This window comes from Dermacentor albipictus, chromosome 9 (assembly GCF_038994185.2).
Source record: "Dermacentor albipictus isolate Rhodes 1998 colony chromosome 9, USDA_Dalb.pri_finalv2, whole genome shotgun sequence".
Classification (NCBI taxonomy): domain Eukaryota; kingdom Metazoa; phylum Arthropoda; class Arachnida; order Ixodida; family Ixodidae; genus Dermacentor; species Dermacentor albipictus.
The window spans coordinates 120,368,787-120,382,792 of record NC_091829.1 but is presented as its reverse complement, the minus strand read 5'-3'; the positions used below and the strand labels follow the sequence as shown (position 1 = coordinate 120,382,792).

General features: G+C 49.7%; 1 protein-coding gene across 2 annotated transcripts in view; it reads left to right on the top strand.

Annotated features, from left to right (window-relative positions):
- LOC135911222 (uncharacterized) overlaps nt 1-14,006 on the top strand; it is a 100,551-nt gene that overhangs the window by 9,757 nt on the left and 76,788 nt on the right. Inside the window, exons 1-2 of one of the 2 annotated variants that reach the window (XM_065443418.2) lie at nt 882-970; nt 2,985-3,144. The exons of the other annotated variant lie outside the window; for it this stretch is intronic. Of the exons in view, the coding sequence (XP_065299490.2) occupies nt 941-970; nt 2,985-3,144 (190 nt within the window). The 5' untranslated portion in view covers nt 882-940. Of the gene's footprint in view, nt 1-881; nt 971-2,984; nt 3,145-14,006 lie in introns of those variants that run through there. 2 annotated transcript variants of the gene reach the window in all.

Below are 14,006 nucleotides of genomic sequence, written 5' to 3'. Positions count from 1 at the left end.
AATTTAAGTTTCTCTTTCCAATGCAACAAATTTCATCAAAATCGGTCCAGGGGTTATCTCATAAAAACGTTTTTGCGTTTTACATGTATTTGAATAGGCCGCGTCGGAGTTGGGCCCGAGCTAAAGCTTCCTCTTAAGGATATGTTGGCTCCTTTCGTGCCGCAGGCTACTGATCTACTCCGACGTGCAATAAATTGAGGAGCACCTTGAGAAGAACAAATCTTTAGCGCGCACCCAAGAACAACCCGCGAACTACTTGCAGCGTGTATTTCACAAGTCGCAGCACATAAGCCTCAAGTTCGCAATTCAAGTCAAGAAGCTAGAACACAAGCCCCGTGCAGTCCATGTAAAAAAAAGAAAAAGAAAAGAGAAAGAAAATGAAGATCGACATAAAGACCGCCACAATGTCTTGTATGTTTTCGCAATTTTTGTCTTGACTTTTCCCTCGCGCATCTGTGGCCTGGGACGGCCTTCTCTGCGACATCGCTGCCTTCACCCGTTCACTTGCACTTACAGACTAGTGCTCCTGTATATGCTCCCGCAGGGAGCAGAGTTGCGCATACCTTTTCTGGCGCCGCTCGCACCGCTATTCGCCGAACGCCATCCCGCAGTGCAAAATGACGTCAAATGACCAACTGAGCGCTCCGAAGCCAACTTTACGGAAACGGCGCCGACTCGTTTCTGTCAGTGCCACCGAAATTGCGATCTGCGGACCATCGAGCGTGCGTAGCAACGACAGGCTCCGGGTTGCAGGTACGGTATTCGAGGATATTAAGTTAATGACTTTGGTGAAGTGCTACGAAGATCATTTTGATACTTGTATTCTAGTATGACGGATTGCAGCGCACCAAACTGCGCAAATCGCACGGAAGATGGCAAAGCTTTTTACGCGGTGCCGTGCGGACGGACGAGACCGGCCGGCTCCGATAGGGACCGGGATATGCGAGGTCCGTTCGCCTTGTTTACAGAGGTGAGTTTGGCTTGTTTACACTAAAACGGCATTTACCTCGAGTAACACTCATGTACACGCTGAAATGCGTACGCCTGGCATGAGAGGTAGTTCACTTGTGCAATTTTTGGTGTATATGTGCAGCGCGACACAGACGCGGTACAAAGAGGACGACACGTCTGTGTCGCGCTGCACATATACGCCAAGAATGTTAACTTACCAACTCTCTCAATTCGCTTTGTTGCTTGTACGATTGTTCTGACTATGCGGCTCCAGAAAAGTGTGTTCAGAACAGAGTAACTGCCAGCAGGTACAATTTGCCTGCTGCACCCTGGCTTTTCTCTGCACCGTTCTTCTTTAATTTTTATTTCGGCGTTCTGATTTTTCATGTAAAGTCGATTGATGTGCTGGTGTTCATTGTTTTGTAGTAAGCGAAGACACCGTGCGCTCCTGCTTATGAGACAGCTGCGATAGCTTCAGCATTTACCGCCCGCAATATGTCGCTTGTTCGGTCAGCCTTAGTCGACGTGAGGAGTGTGAAATTATTTTTGTACGTTTAATAAGCACTGTGTTATAGTAAATTAACCTGAGTAGTAGGAAGAGATAAAGAACAATGTGCTGTCATATTACAGTCTACAATGTGTGAATAATTACTTTGCCAGTTTGTCATCTTATGTGATTAGACCAATAAAAATAACATGTTGTTACTCTTAATAACTTGCTGCCTTTCCAGTGGCTTTGAATTCTCCCCCCCCCCCCCAAGGCTCCAAGAAGCAGCACTCATCCCCTGCTACCACCAGCCATTGCTCATCCATTCCTTCAATCTTTTTCCATTTGCAGATTTGTTGCTACGAAACAGCTGTTATGTTTGCGGTATGAATCGTAAAAATAAGCTTTGCATAAGATGTGTGCATGTGAACATTTGAAATGTGTTTAAATTTACGCGCCTGCACCGCATATCTAGAAAACGTGCAGCTGCTGTCAACGACGTTTAGTGATGAATGACGGTCAACGGTCACTCACATAATTGCAGGCACGATAGTTCTGTTGGCGGCATTGATTATTCGTCTCGTTTCGGCAGTCCAAATGTGCTCACATAATTGTCTACCCCACGTGTGTGAAGTTTTCTTTAAACGCCCTCTAAAACTTTTCTTGTCTTCCGCCTCCACGAGAAAACTTCATATACGTGCTGAAAAACATTGCACCGCTTTTTATTATATGGTAATGCGCGTTAGCACGCGAATTTTTGAGCTGCTCGAGCCACGTGCGTAGTCAGGATTTTATTTCGAGGGATCGAGGGGGGTCCTATTGTTTATATGTACATTCGCGCGTGTGTTTGTATATGTGCGTGTATAGATGTGCACACAAATTAAAGATTTTGGGGGGTTGGCGCCTCCCCGTCTACGCCAATTGTTCGAGCTTTGCCTGCAACAAAAAGTGTCACCTTGCTCAGCGCTTGCGTACAGTTGCCGCGTGAAGCTCGCGACTAGCAGACAAAAAAGCAAATGGAACACCGCGCGGCCTTTGCCTCCTGCGCGCGCGAGGAGTGGCTTCACTGCAGAGCTGGATCATAAACCGGACCTATGCGCAACTCTGCTCCCTGCGGGAGCATATACAAGAACACTATTACAGACCTAGTATCAGCGCCTCTAGTGGTCGCTTTGAGTAATATTTATTTGTTTATTTTTGTGGTCCCACCTTTCACGCAATACCCCACAGTGGGGGCCATTAAAAAACTTAAATGAAACTCAAATATAAAGTTTGGATGGTTTCGAGCCCAGCCTATACCCTATATTTGTTTCTCCAAAGAGCCACTTTATGACTAGCGAAATGTGGAGGGTTATCACTGCTGAAGTTCGCAGCGTTTTAAGCAGGAAAACGAATGTTTTGATAATTCTCGCTCTTTTGTTCGTGCGCTCCCTGATGGAAGCACCTGTCGTTATGAATGAGACAGACAATTCCTGCCAGAAAGAGAAAGCCATTAATCGCCGCGAAAGAATACCGCAAGACAGTCCGCTCGTTTTATTACACACAGGTGCGGAGGAAGAACGAACTAATCAAACGCTTTTCACAAGATTCTCGTGGAGAGACGTGGAGAAGAGACATGACAGGGTCACACAAAGAACTCGCTGCGCACCTCACGGGAAAAACGCTCCGCGTCACACTTACGCGACTACAGCCTTCCCAATACAGGGGTGAGTAACACACTTTGTGTTTATTTTATGGATAAAAACTGGGTCCGTTAGCCTATGAATACATGCCGCGGTAGTGCAGCGGTTATGTTGCTGCGCTGCTCAACACCCAAGTCCTGGGTTCGATTCCCGCCCGAGACGGCCGCGCTTACGTTAAGGGCCGTTTATAGTCCGACGTAACGCAGGCGCGCGCGCGCGCGCGCGCACGCTACGTCACGTCGGCGAAAACGACACCTCTATAGACGAGCGCACGCCAAGTTTCGCCCGAGACGCCAGCGCCCGTTTCTCCCCTGGCGGCACGGTTTCCAATCCCCCGGGGGTTTGCTTCCGCCGGTTCCCTTCGCTCGCGCTGAGCCAGAGAAGGCCAGGCTGAGCGCGCGCTGCACGAGAGAAGGCTTTCTCGCGCGCGCTGCACGCGAGAAGGTGTAGGTTTCCGTCGCCGCTTCCCTTCGCGGTCGCGCCCGCGTTCAGTTCGCGCTGCGCGCGAAACGTCTCTTGTTTGCGACGGCGCCTCTTCGGATGACCGGAAATTATTATTGTGTTGTTAACTGTCACGACAGCAATGTAAACATGAAAAGGTTGATGCCACCAGTGAAATTATACCGATTCACAAGAAAATGGTACGAAAGAAGCAGACGACAGACATGGATTACTGCGGTGCGCCGAGCGAAGTAAACATCTGGCAAACGAAGCGAGATCGTTTATTGATCACTCCTGAGTGTATGACGGTTTCTATATCTAACCCACGTGAAATTAATAATTACTCGGTACATAATCCTTTTATTCATACAAAAACTTTAAGTTCAACGAGTGCTTGTCCTGTCTTCTTTCTCGTGTTTCGTTTGTGTGTGCGCTGTCTGAGAATGGAAACCACGTCTGTTGTATGCGCTAGCAGTAGCCGAAGTTCACGCGTGCCGAGAAATTGAATATGTGCATGATGCATTGAACATGACCGGAGTTCATTCCCGCTTCACCACTGCACCGATCGATCGGGTTACTGGACGATACACACCCGCGTCTTGGCCGCGCCGGCATTGCTCAAGCAGGAATGATTAATAATACTTTCAACTTCCGTCTCTTGAGTACTGTTAAAAAATGACCAAGCTGTCTACATTGCTGCCTCTATTCCATATTGTAGGGGACGTACTAGTTAAAGTTGTGTGCGCATGTCGTACTTGTGCTATGCAGCGATATATCTTGTTTATTTCCGCACAGTGTCGATAGAAGTCCGTTGTCGCCATCAGAGACAACACGGATTTGTAGCAAAAATAATGTGAGAAACTGCAAAAATGACTTTAGCTCGTAGGTGCGGTATGTATGTGCCGCATCGTATGTGCTGACGATTTTTCCGGCGGCATATACGATGTCGTTTCCACTTACCTGCTCAGCGTCCCTTACATGGTTAAGCAGACGCTGCCCTTTCGCCGCATTGCAGCCATAAAAATAATCGTCAAGCGTACCGATCTTCTTAAAGGCAAATATAGCGTGTGCAGTTTGTTTCACACTAAGGGGAAAACTCGGAACGTATTGCATCGCGATGCGGCAAGCAATGGAGTCGTGCGGCGGCAGCAGCTCGAGCAGGCGCACACGCTTGAGGGGCGGTGTCGTGATCTGCGTCGTCTGCTACGGCGGCGCGCGCTGGCCGCATTTTCGGGAAGCGTGGTACTGTCAGGGGCAGTGCACCGATTTCATCGGTACTGCGGGAACTGAGCTGATGTTCTTTACTAAACGTTGTGCGTCGCCACACTCTGATCCTTCATTGGCGCTAATGGAGTTCCACAAACGTCTTTTGACAACAAGGTTCATTTGTAATTTCGAAGGGCCGGAGTACTGAGCGTGTGCACGTATATTTCTTCACTGTGTGTGCTACCGTAATGAGCAGCGACAAAACGCACCAAGATGTGCGCGCAACGTGCTCAGTCTTTGTTTGACTCGAAAGGAAAACAAAGCACTCAACAATGGGAGTCGAACACGGTGAAACAAACGGACACGATTAAATGAACGTTTTAGGTTCAGACAATGAGCTGGAAGTGATTTTTCTCGATAATCATTCGCTACACCAGACAGACCCTGCCCGCCGGTGGGGAATTGGACACGTCACGCTCGGAACTTCAGTTAGTATCTCGTCATGTCCCCAGCGGCAGCGATGACAGCGCTCATCCTGGAAGGCAGTGAAGTGTAGAATGACTTGATCAGGGATGCGTTCATTCGCTGCACGTCTCAGTCACTGACGATGGTGGATCGAAGCCTATCCTCGGGCGACTGATAGAGGGGATGTTGCGCCAGCGATACTTTCAACGAGCCCCAGACATTTTAAATGATGTTGGCGCCCGGGGATTGAGGCGGCCGCTCCAAGAGAGTGACTGCGCGCTCTTCTAGCAGTTCTTGCACAGCACGAGCAGTGTGGATCGGCGTCCTATCGCGTTAGAATATATAGTCGCCTTACAGAAACGGGCCGTCAAGAATGTATGGAATCAGTACGTCGTCTATGACTGCCATGCAGCGATGAACTTACATTCGAGGCGTATCAGTGGGCGTCGCGCAACGCTTAGCAAAGAATACCGGCTCCTTTCACGCAGTAACGATGTGATCAGCGCCCTGCACCTGACAGTAGAACGTTTCTCGACAATGCGGCCAGCGTGCGCCGCCGTAGCAGACGACGCCGTTCAAGATCCCGCCCCTCGAGCATCTGCGCGAGCTGCTGCGCTTCGAGTTTTCCCCTAAATGTGAGAGAGACTGTACACCGCCCTCCGAAGGAAATGTCCACGCGCACACACCGCGCGCGGCGCGAAACGTGCCCAAACACGCGCAGTGTAGGAGGCAATCAAGGCGGCGCGAACGAGAGATGGGAGAGGGGTACCACCGCTAATAGAATTTTGCTCCGCATGCGGCGCTCTCAACGCCGGCGCAGCAGCGCCGCTCTCGGTGCCGTTTTTGTCTATAATCGGGCGCACCGGCGCAGCTAACGTAACCGGCGGCTTCCAACGCGCCCCGACGGGCCCGGCGCCGATTTGGCTCCGGAGCCATTCGCGCGTCGAAGTCGGCGGAACTCTCGCACCACAATGCATTGCGCGCGAAGAAAAAGGCGCCAACACAACTCCGCAGACGGCTTTTGCGGACGGCGCGCGACTTGGGGAACCTTCTGCGCATGCTCTGAAGATAGCAGCCTACGGCGCGCGCGTTGAAGTATAGAGGGGATGGCATCTCGGCTGGCGCAGCGCAACCGACGTAGCGTGACTGACCGCGAACGACGCTCGCCCGCGCGCCGATAACGTCGGACTATAAACGGGCCTTTACGAGGGCGAAGCGCAACGACGGTGGCGTGGCGTGCTTCAGGTATCACGACGCAAAGGAGCCGCAGGCGGCGCATATCATTGCAGGGCAGTCGAATGCTGGTCGCACTGCGGTTTGGGGGCGGTGAACCCCCCCCCCCCAAAAAAAAAACAAAAAAATTAGGTGATTAGTCATCGCTCTGTGCAGCTGCGTGATTTTGTTCCTTAATCGCCAATAACGCCACTCTCCGTGACGGTGCACTTAAAATAATGTCCTGCAAGGAAAAAAAGACGTAATAAATAGGGCGATTCGAATACCTTATCTTTTCTTGTTTCTCTTTTGGCTGTTGCTGTAATTGCAGAAAAAAAAATTTTTTTTGTTTAGAGTTCTTTCCGTCATTTTACAGAACGGAAAACGGAAAAACTGTTTGTTTAGAGTTCTTTCCGTCATTTTACAGAACGGAAAACGCGTTACAAAGTGTACGCATTTGCGGGAGTACCCCCATCGTGAATAAAACTTTCACGATGCACGAAACCGTCAAATGCTGGGATGCATGTGCAAAAGCTAAAAAATTCAACAGATATTGCACGTGTATGTAGGCACGCTACATGAAACGTAAGAGAAGACACCCGGCGACAATTCACCCTGCACTAAGCAAAACATGCGAGCATCCATTCGACGAGTCAGCGTGGCCAGGCTCCGAGTGTCGTTACGCGGCCGGAGAGCAGCTGACGCTTTTCAATTCATTAAGACGAATTGGCTCACGCGTTTTCCTCGTGCAATGATCCCTTGAGTGGCTGGTGAAGTTGCACACAAATGGTATTTGAGGATAACAAAGGGGTGAACAAATTTCGTTTCACTCTCAGTACGCCTATTGGTTAGAAAGCTTTTACTTTACCGTACAGGGAATATTTTTTGCCTAAATGAAAAGAAACTTTTTCGTTCAACTGAAACAGAACAATGTTTTTTCGTGTTAGTGAATATGTTTTCTTGCTGAAAGCACTTTTCAGTAAAAGAAAAGAAGACATTTTATGTCCTTTTGGTTTTTCGCATTGTTAGGGGCTTTTTTTTTTACTGAATTGATGTGGGCGTTCTGCAGGGTTTAAAGGAACCTCACCGCATGGTCTGTATTACGGCAGCCGCTTTTGAGAGAGGTCAGAAAGGTGAATTGTAGTGCAGATAGTAACACTGCCGAAAACAGCAGCAATCCAGCGTAAAAGCAACAGCACTTTTATGTGTTCTTGGTATATTACCGGCCATGATTGATTTGCCTGTGACCGACCTCTGATTTTCTTAATCGCCGCCTATCTAGAACTATGAGCTCTGAAAAAAAAAATAAGCTTGTAAGCATCCTCGTTAAAGTAATAAGCGCGGTGTCAGCTAGCGCGCACAGGAAAATCTCAACACATCGTACTCGGTGACCGCGGACACCCGCTATCAAAACACTGGCGTGAGGAATCGCGGCAGCAGCATCGAGCTAAGCGACCTTCGTGCTGTCTATCACTTCAACGGAAACTGAGCGGTGAGAACACAGCACGTGCAAAGGCACGAGCAGTTGGCGCACCTGCACTCTGCCCCCAACGCGGATCGCTTTCAATATACGGCCCGCGCGCGTGGCTGTGCAATACGCAGTTGCTGCCAGAATACAACGCCCCCCCCCCCCCCCCTCTTCACCTCCTTCCGGTGCCTCGCGCGCGATGGACCACGGCGCGCTTCCTCCCCGCGTTCCTTCTTTGCGCGCGCCACATTGAGCTGTGATCGTCGGCTTCCCTCGCACGCTTTCTTTCGCACATACGGCGTACAGCGCGCGGCTGCGGTGTTATCGCCTTCGTACCCTATACGAAACGTCGCGCCGGCGGCGACGCCGACGGCAACAATGCGCCTGGAGTGTTCATATAGTTGCTGTGTCAATAAAGGACGAGGATAGAGTAAAACTAGTATAAAATGTGGGAGGACACATCAATATTCAGTGCGGCCTAATGATCTTTCCTCGAAGAAGGTTTTTTTTTACGTCCAGGATATACATGCATTGTCTGCATCATCATCATCATAACACTATCACCATTCAACTTTTTTATGCCCGCTGCAGGACGAAGGCATCTCCCTGCTATCTACAATTACCGTTCTCTTACGCTACCTGATTCAAAGTCTACCTTGAAATTTCTTAACCGCTACACACCACCTAACCCTGTGCCGCCCTGTATTGCGCTTTCATTTCATTGGCACCCACTCTATAACTCTATTAAACAACAGTATAGTACGTATAACATGGCTTGCCCAACTCCATTCTTTCCTCTTAATGTCGACTAAGAGTATCGGCTATCCCCGGTTTCTCTCTTTAATATAGACTGCCGTTTTCTTGTCTCTTAACATTGCAACTAACATTTCTCGAGCTCAGCTCTTAGCCACTTGTTCTTGCGGCGAGTGTCGGCGGCGTCTGCGGCGTAGCCAAGTGAACAATCAAAGCAAAAGATGAAAGCGAACGCGGATCGTATTGGGGGATGAAACATGCGAGGAGGAAAGCAGAGAGGTGGGTGCGGCGACGATGGCTACGAGATGGCGCCAAAGTAGCGCGCATCGTCTGGTAGATATGTTGGCAGTGGCTGCTGTGAATCGCGCCCACGCGTCACGCACACGCTGGCTCTCGCCATCTCCAGATTAGCGAGGCAGTCACGCCACACTTCGCTCTGTTTGCAACGTGCCGCACGAGACAGGTTGTTCGGGCCAGCCATCGTCGGTGCATTTTTGTAATCGTCGGTAACTTTTTGGTTCTTCGCAAGTTGAGAGTAGTAAAACTCTCTCAGCGTCTTTGTTACCGTCTAAGTTACTGCCCCGTTACTTACTACCAATAGAACGATATGATCGCGCACTTTTTGTTTAAAGAGCCCTGAAATACTTTTCCAACATATTGGAAAAAAACGCTATCTGTTGAAGAGTCCCATATGAATATGTGAGCCAAATATTATTGCGCTGAATGCAGCCGCAAATTAGCTATCTGGAGTCCAAAACACTGATAAATCTCTTGTTCACGACTTCCAATGTCGTCATGCAGCTACATCACAAGCAGCGAAGCCTACCAACCGATATATTGGCTGATTTAGATGTCATGAGAAAAATCTCAGCATTATATTATTGCTTATATTTAGTTAGACCAATGAAACACATGCATGTCTGTGGTCTCAAAAAATATATGTGATCCCAATAGCATTGCGGCCGTTTCCAAACCTATTTAATAGCTGTGTGCTTCATTTTGTGGGCGTTTCAGGTGATCATGCATTTTTATTAGACGGTCTACCAGCGTCGTGGAAAAGGCAGTATATGCAAGCACATAGGGGCGATTTCTTTGCGGTGATGTTTCACACGCAGATGTCCAATGGCGCATTGTTTGTATTTGCGCGCGAACAAATGGTAATGAGAGAACATTATTTTTTGATGAAATTGGCCCTAGCTTGAATGCGAGAAGTTTGTCATCTTCCTTGATGATTTCAATTGTGTTTGCTTCGCAGAGGACAGTGTTAAACGACAACGTACACGTGAACATAGTGCAGAACGTCGAAGAGAAATGACTGAAGAAGACTTGGAAGACATGTAGCTGGACTTCTTTGCAGCAAAAAAAAAAAAAAGAAAAATGCACATTTTCAAAGCTAGAACCATACCGGGTTGTATTGAGCACATGTATCTCGAGAGACTGTAGGCAGGCGCAAAGATTGCCGAGTCACCCCAACTCCTTTAGTAATCTTGCAACAGGATACAGGTGTAGAAAAACAAAATTTAATAGGACTTAAGCAAGGATCTCCTGAAACACAATAGATTTGTGGAACAGGTACACAAAATGCATCAAATGTTGATGTTTGAAGAAAACCAAGAGAGCGAAGTTTAATGAAAAAAAAAAACCACTGAAGTCTGACTCAAGATAGCGGCTTTATCACGGAAGTTTTCCCACCGTTGTAAGCCATGTTCGGTTGCCCTTGGAACGCTTATATTCCCTGATCTCGGCTTGTTAGGATATTATTCCGGCACCATTCTAGACAAATCATACAAGAACCTTCGCTCTCTGACAACTGCGAAACCTGCAGTTGCCGCTAGAAGCGCCTTTCTGGGGGTGATCGTCTTTTGACAAAGGAGGTCGGTGTTTACATCGACATGTAGCGTTCCCATCTTCTACAGCTTGTAGTCGCTGCACTTCACTTCCTGCCCGCAGCTGCACTGCAACGCGAGCGCAGTATAGTACAGCCACCAAAGAAGACAGTCGCCGCTCCTATTTTCAATGAGAGCCACTCCGCGTCCATCGGCTGCGCCAATCTACTACTTTCTGTGGCAGTGCAGCGAAGGCTATGGCGGAGCCTATGCAAATGTATTGCTGCGCCAAGTGGTCCGAACCTTTCACTCTAGGTTTCGGTTTTAGGTTTCGTTTTAGGTTGCGCCAGCGCTTTCCGCAAATGGGCGTTTTCGACGACTGCTTTCGTGCATGCATGTGGCAGATATATTGTCACGTTGTAGTGACGGTGAATAACACAGTAGCAATACTGTGAACGACAAGACTAACTTTTATTGGGCGAACCTGTGCCCTCAAAACAGGCTACACTTATAGCACAACGATAGCGGCGAACACGCTCGGCGATCCTCAAAAATCTGATCAGCGGGTCAAGCGCGTCGGCTTTTATACAGCAATCATCGAACGTTCCAGATTAAACGTTGGGACCCGCATGCCTTCTAAAATGTTCTACACCATTCGTGTCAAGCGATGAAATCAGATAACACAACGTTCAGCGACAACAGACAGCGGATAGAAGCATCGATAACTTTCCAGAAACTTCGGATACATGCAGGCGCGTCCCGCGCTGTGCGATAACATTTGTTCGGCGGCAAAACTTGTCGCCCGATAAAGACAAGTACACGTGTCAATACCCCCCTCTTAAAAAGCATCGACCCGATGCTGCAAACAAACGAAAGTAATAAGTAAGCACTCATAGCAAAGAAAAAAGCAAAATAAGGAAAGTTCGTTAGCGTCCGTAAAATGGTTTAAGACGCACCACGTGGACCACTTCAGGTCGTGCGCGACGTCGCTGTGAATGCGAAATGCCGTCTGGCACGACCTCATAGTCCACTGCGCCAATAAGTCGGATGACCTTGTAGGGTCCGAAATAGCGTCGCAATAGTTTCTCACTCAGTCCTCGTCGGCGTATCGGGGTCCATACCCAAACACGGTCGCCGGGCTGGTACTCGACGAAGCGTCGTCGGAGGTTGTAGTGTCGGCTGTCGGTCCTCTGCTGGTTCTTGATTCGCAGGCGGGCGAGTTGTCGGGCTTCTTCGGCGCGCTGGAGATAGGTAGCGACGTCAAGATTCTTTTCGTCCGTTACGTGCGGCAGCATGGCGTCGAGCGTCGTCGTCGGGTTCCTGCCGTAAACCAACTTGAACGGCGTGATCTGTGTTGTTTCTTGCACCGCCGTGTTGTAAGCGAATGTTACGTACGGCAGGACGGCATCCCAGGTCTTGTGTTCGACGTCGACGTACATTGCCAGCATGTCGGCGAGGGTCTTATTCAGCCGCTCCGTAAGACCATACGTCTGTGGGTGGTAGGCAGTTGTCCTCCTGTGCCTTGTCTGACTGTATTGCAGAATGGTCTGGGTGAGCTCCGCTGTAAAGGCCGTTCCTCTGTCGGTGATGAGGACTTCTGGGGCGCCATGTCGCAGCAGGATGTTTTCGACAAAGAATTTCGCTACTTCGGCGGCGCTACCTTTCGGCAGTGCTTTAGTTTCAGCGAAGCGGGTGAGGTAGTCCGTCGCCACGACAATCCACTTATTTCCGGTTGTTGACGTCGGAAAGGGTCCCAACAAGTGCATCCCGATCTGTTGGAATGGTCGGCAAGGAGGCTCGATTGGCTGTAGTAATCCGGCTGGTCTTGTCGGTGGTGTCTTGCGTCGCTGACAGTCTCGGCATGTTCTGACATAACGGGCGACATCGGCGGTCAGGCGCGGCCAATAATACCTTTCCTGTATCCTCGACAGCGTCCGAGAGAATCCAAGGTGCCCAGCGGTTGGATCGTCGTGTAGGGCGTGCAATACTTCTGGACGCAGTCCTGACGGGACAACAAGAAGGTAGTTGGCGCGCACTGGTGAGAAGTTCTTCTTTACGAGTAGGTTGTTTTGAAGCGAGAACGAAGATAATCCTTGCTTAAATGCCCTAGGGACAACGTCGGTGTGCCCTTCCAAATACTCGATGAGGCTTTTCAACTCCGGGTCTGCTCGCTGCTCTTCAGCGAAGTCTTCTGCGCTTAAAATGCCGAGGAAGGCGTCGTCATCTTCGTCATCTTGCGGCGGCGAGTCAATGGGGGCGCGTGATAGGCAATCGGCATCAGAGTGTTTTCGTCCAGACTTATAGGTTACAGTGATATCATATTCTTGCAGTCTTAGGCTCCACCGCGCCAGCCGTCCTGAAGGATCCTTTAAATTCGCTAGCCAACACAAAGCGTGATGGTCGCTGACAACTTTGAATGGCCTGCCATATAGGTACGGGTGAAATTTCGCTGTAGCCCAAACGATGGCGAGGCATTCCTTTTCGGTTGTAGAATAATTGCCTTCCGCTTTTGACAATGACCGGCTAGCGTAAGCTATCACGTGTTCATGACCATCTTTTCTCTGGACTAGCACGGCACCGAGGCCTAGGCTACTGGCGTCAGTGTGGATTTCGGTATCGGCGTGCTCGTCGAAGTGCGCAAGTACGGGCGGCGACTGCATGCGTCGTTTGAGTTCTTGAAATGCGTCGGCCTGCGGCGTTTCCCACTTGAACTCGACGTCAGATTTAGTTAGCTGTGTCAGCGGCTCAGCGATACGTGAAAGGTCCTTGACAAATCGCCTGTAGTAGGCACACATGCCAAGAAATCTACGCACTGCCTTCTTGTCGATGGGCTGTGGGAACTTTGCAATGGCAGCTGTCTTCTGTGGGTCGGGGCGAACTCCAGACTTGCTGATGACGTGGCCTAGGAATAGAAGCTCATCGTAAGCGAAGCGGCACTTTTCTGGCTTCAGAGTGAGCCCTGATGACTTGATGGCCTCTAGTACGGTCGCAAGCCGCCTAAGGTGATCGTCGAAATTTTCGGCGAAGACGACGACGTCATCCAAGTAAACAAGGCAGGTCTGCCACTTCAATCCTCCTAACACCGTGTCCATGGCGCGCTGGAATGTTGCAGGCGCCGAGCAGAGTCCGAATGGCATGACCTTGAACTCGTAGACGCCGTCTGGCGTGATGAAGGCGGTTTTTTCGCGATCTCTCTCGTCGACTTCTATTTGCCAGTAGTCAGACTTGAGATCCACCGACGAGAAGTATTTAGCGTTGCAGAGCCGATCCAATGCGTCGTCTATCCGTGGGAGGGGGTATACGTCTTTCTTCGTGATTTTGTTCAGTCGACAATAATCGACGCAGAAACGTAGGGTTCCGTCCTTTTTCTTCACTAAAACAACTGGAGACGCCCACGGGCTTTTTGACGGCTGGATGATGTCGTCGCGCAGCATTTCGTCGACTTGGTGTCTTATAGCTTCGCGTTCTCGCGTCGAAACTCGGTAAGGGCTCTGGCGGAGTGGTCGAGCGCACTC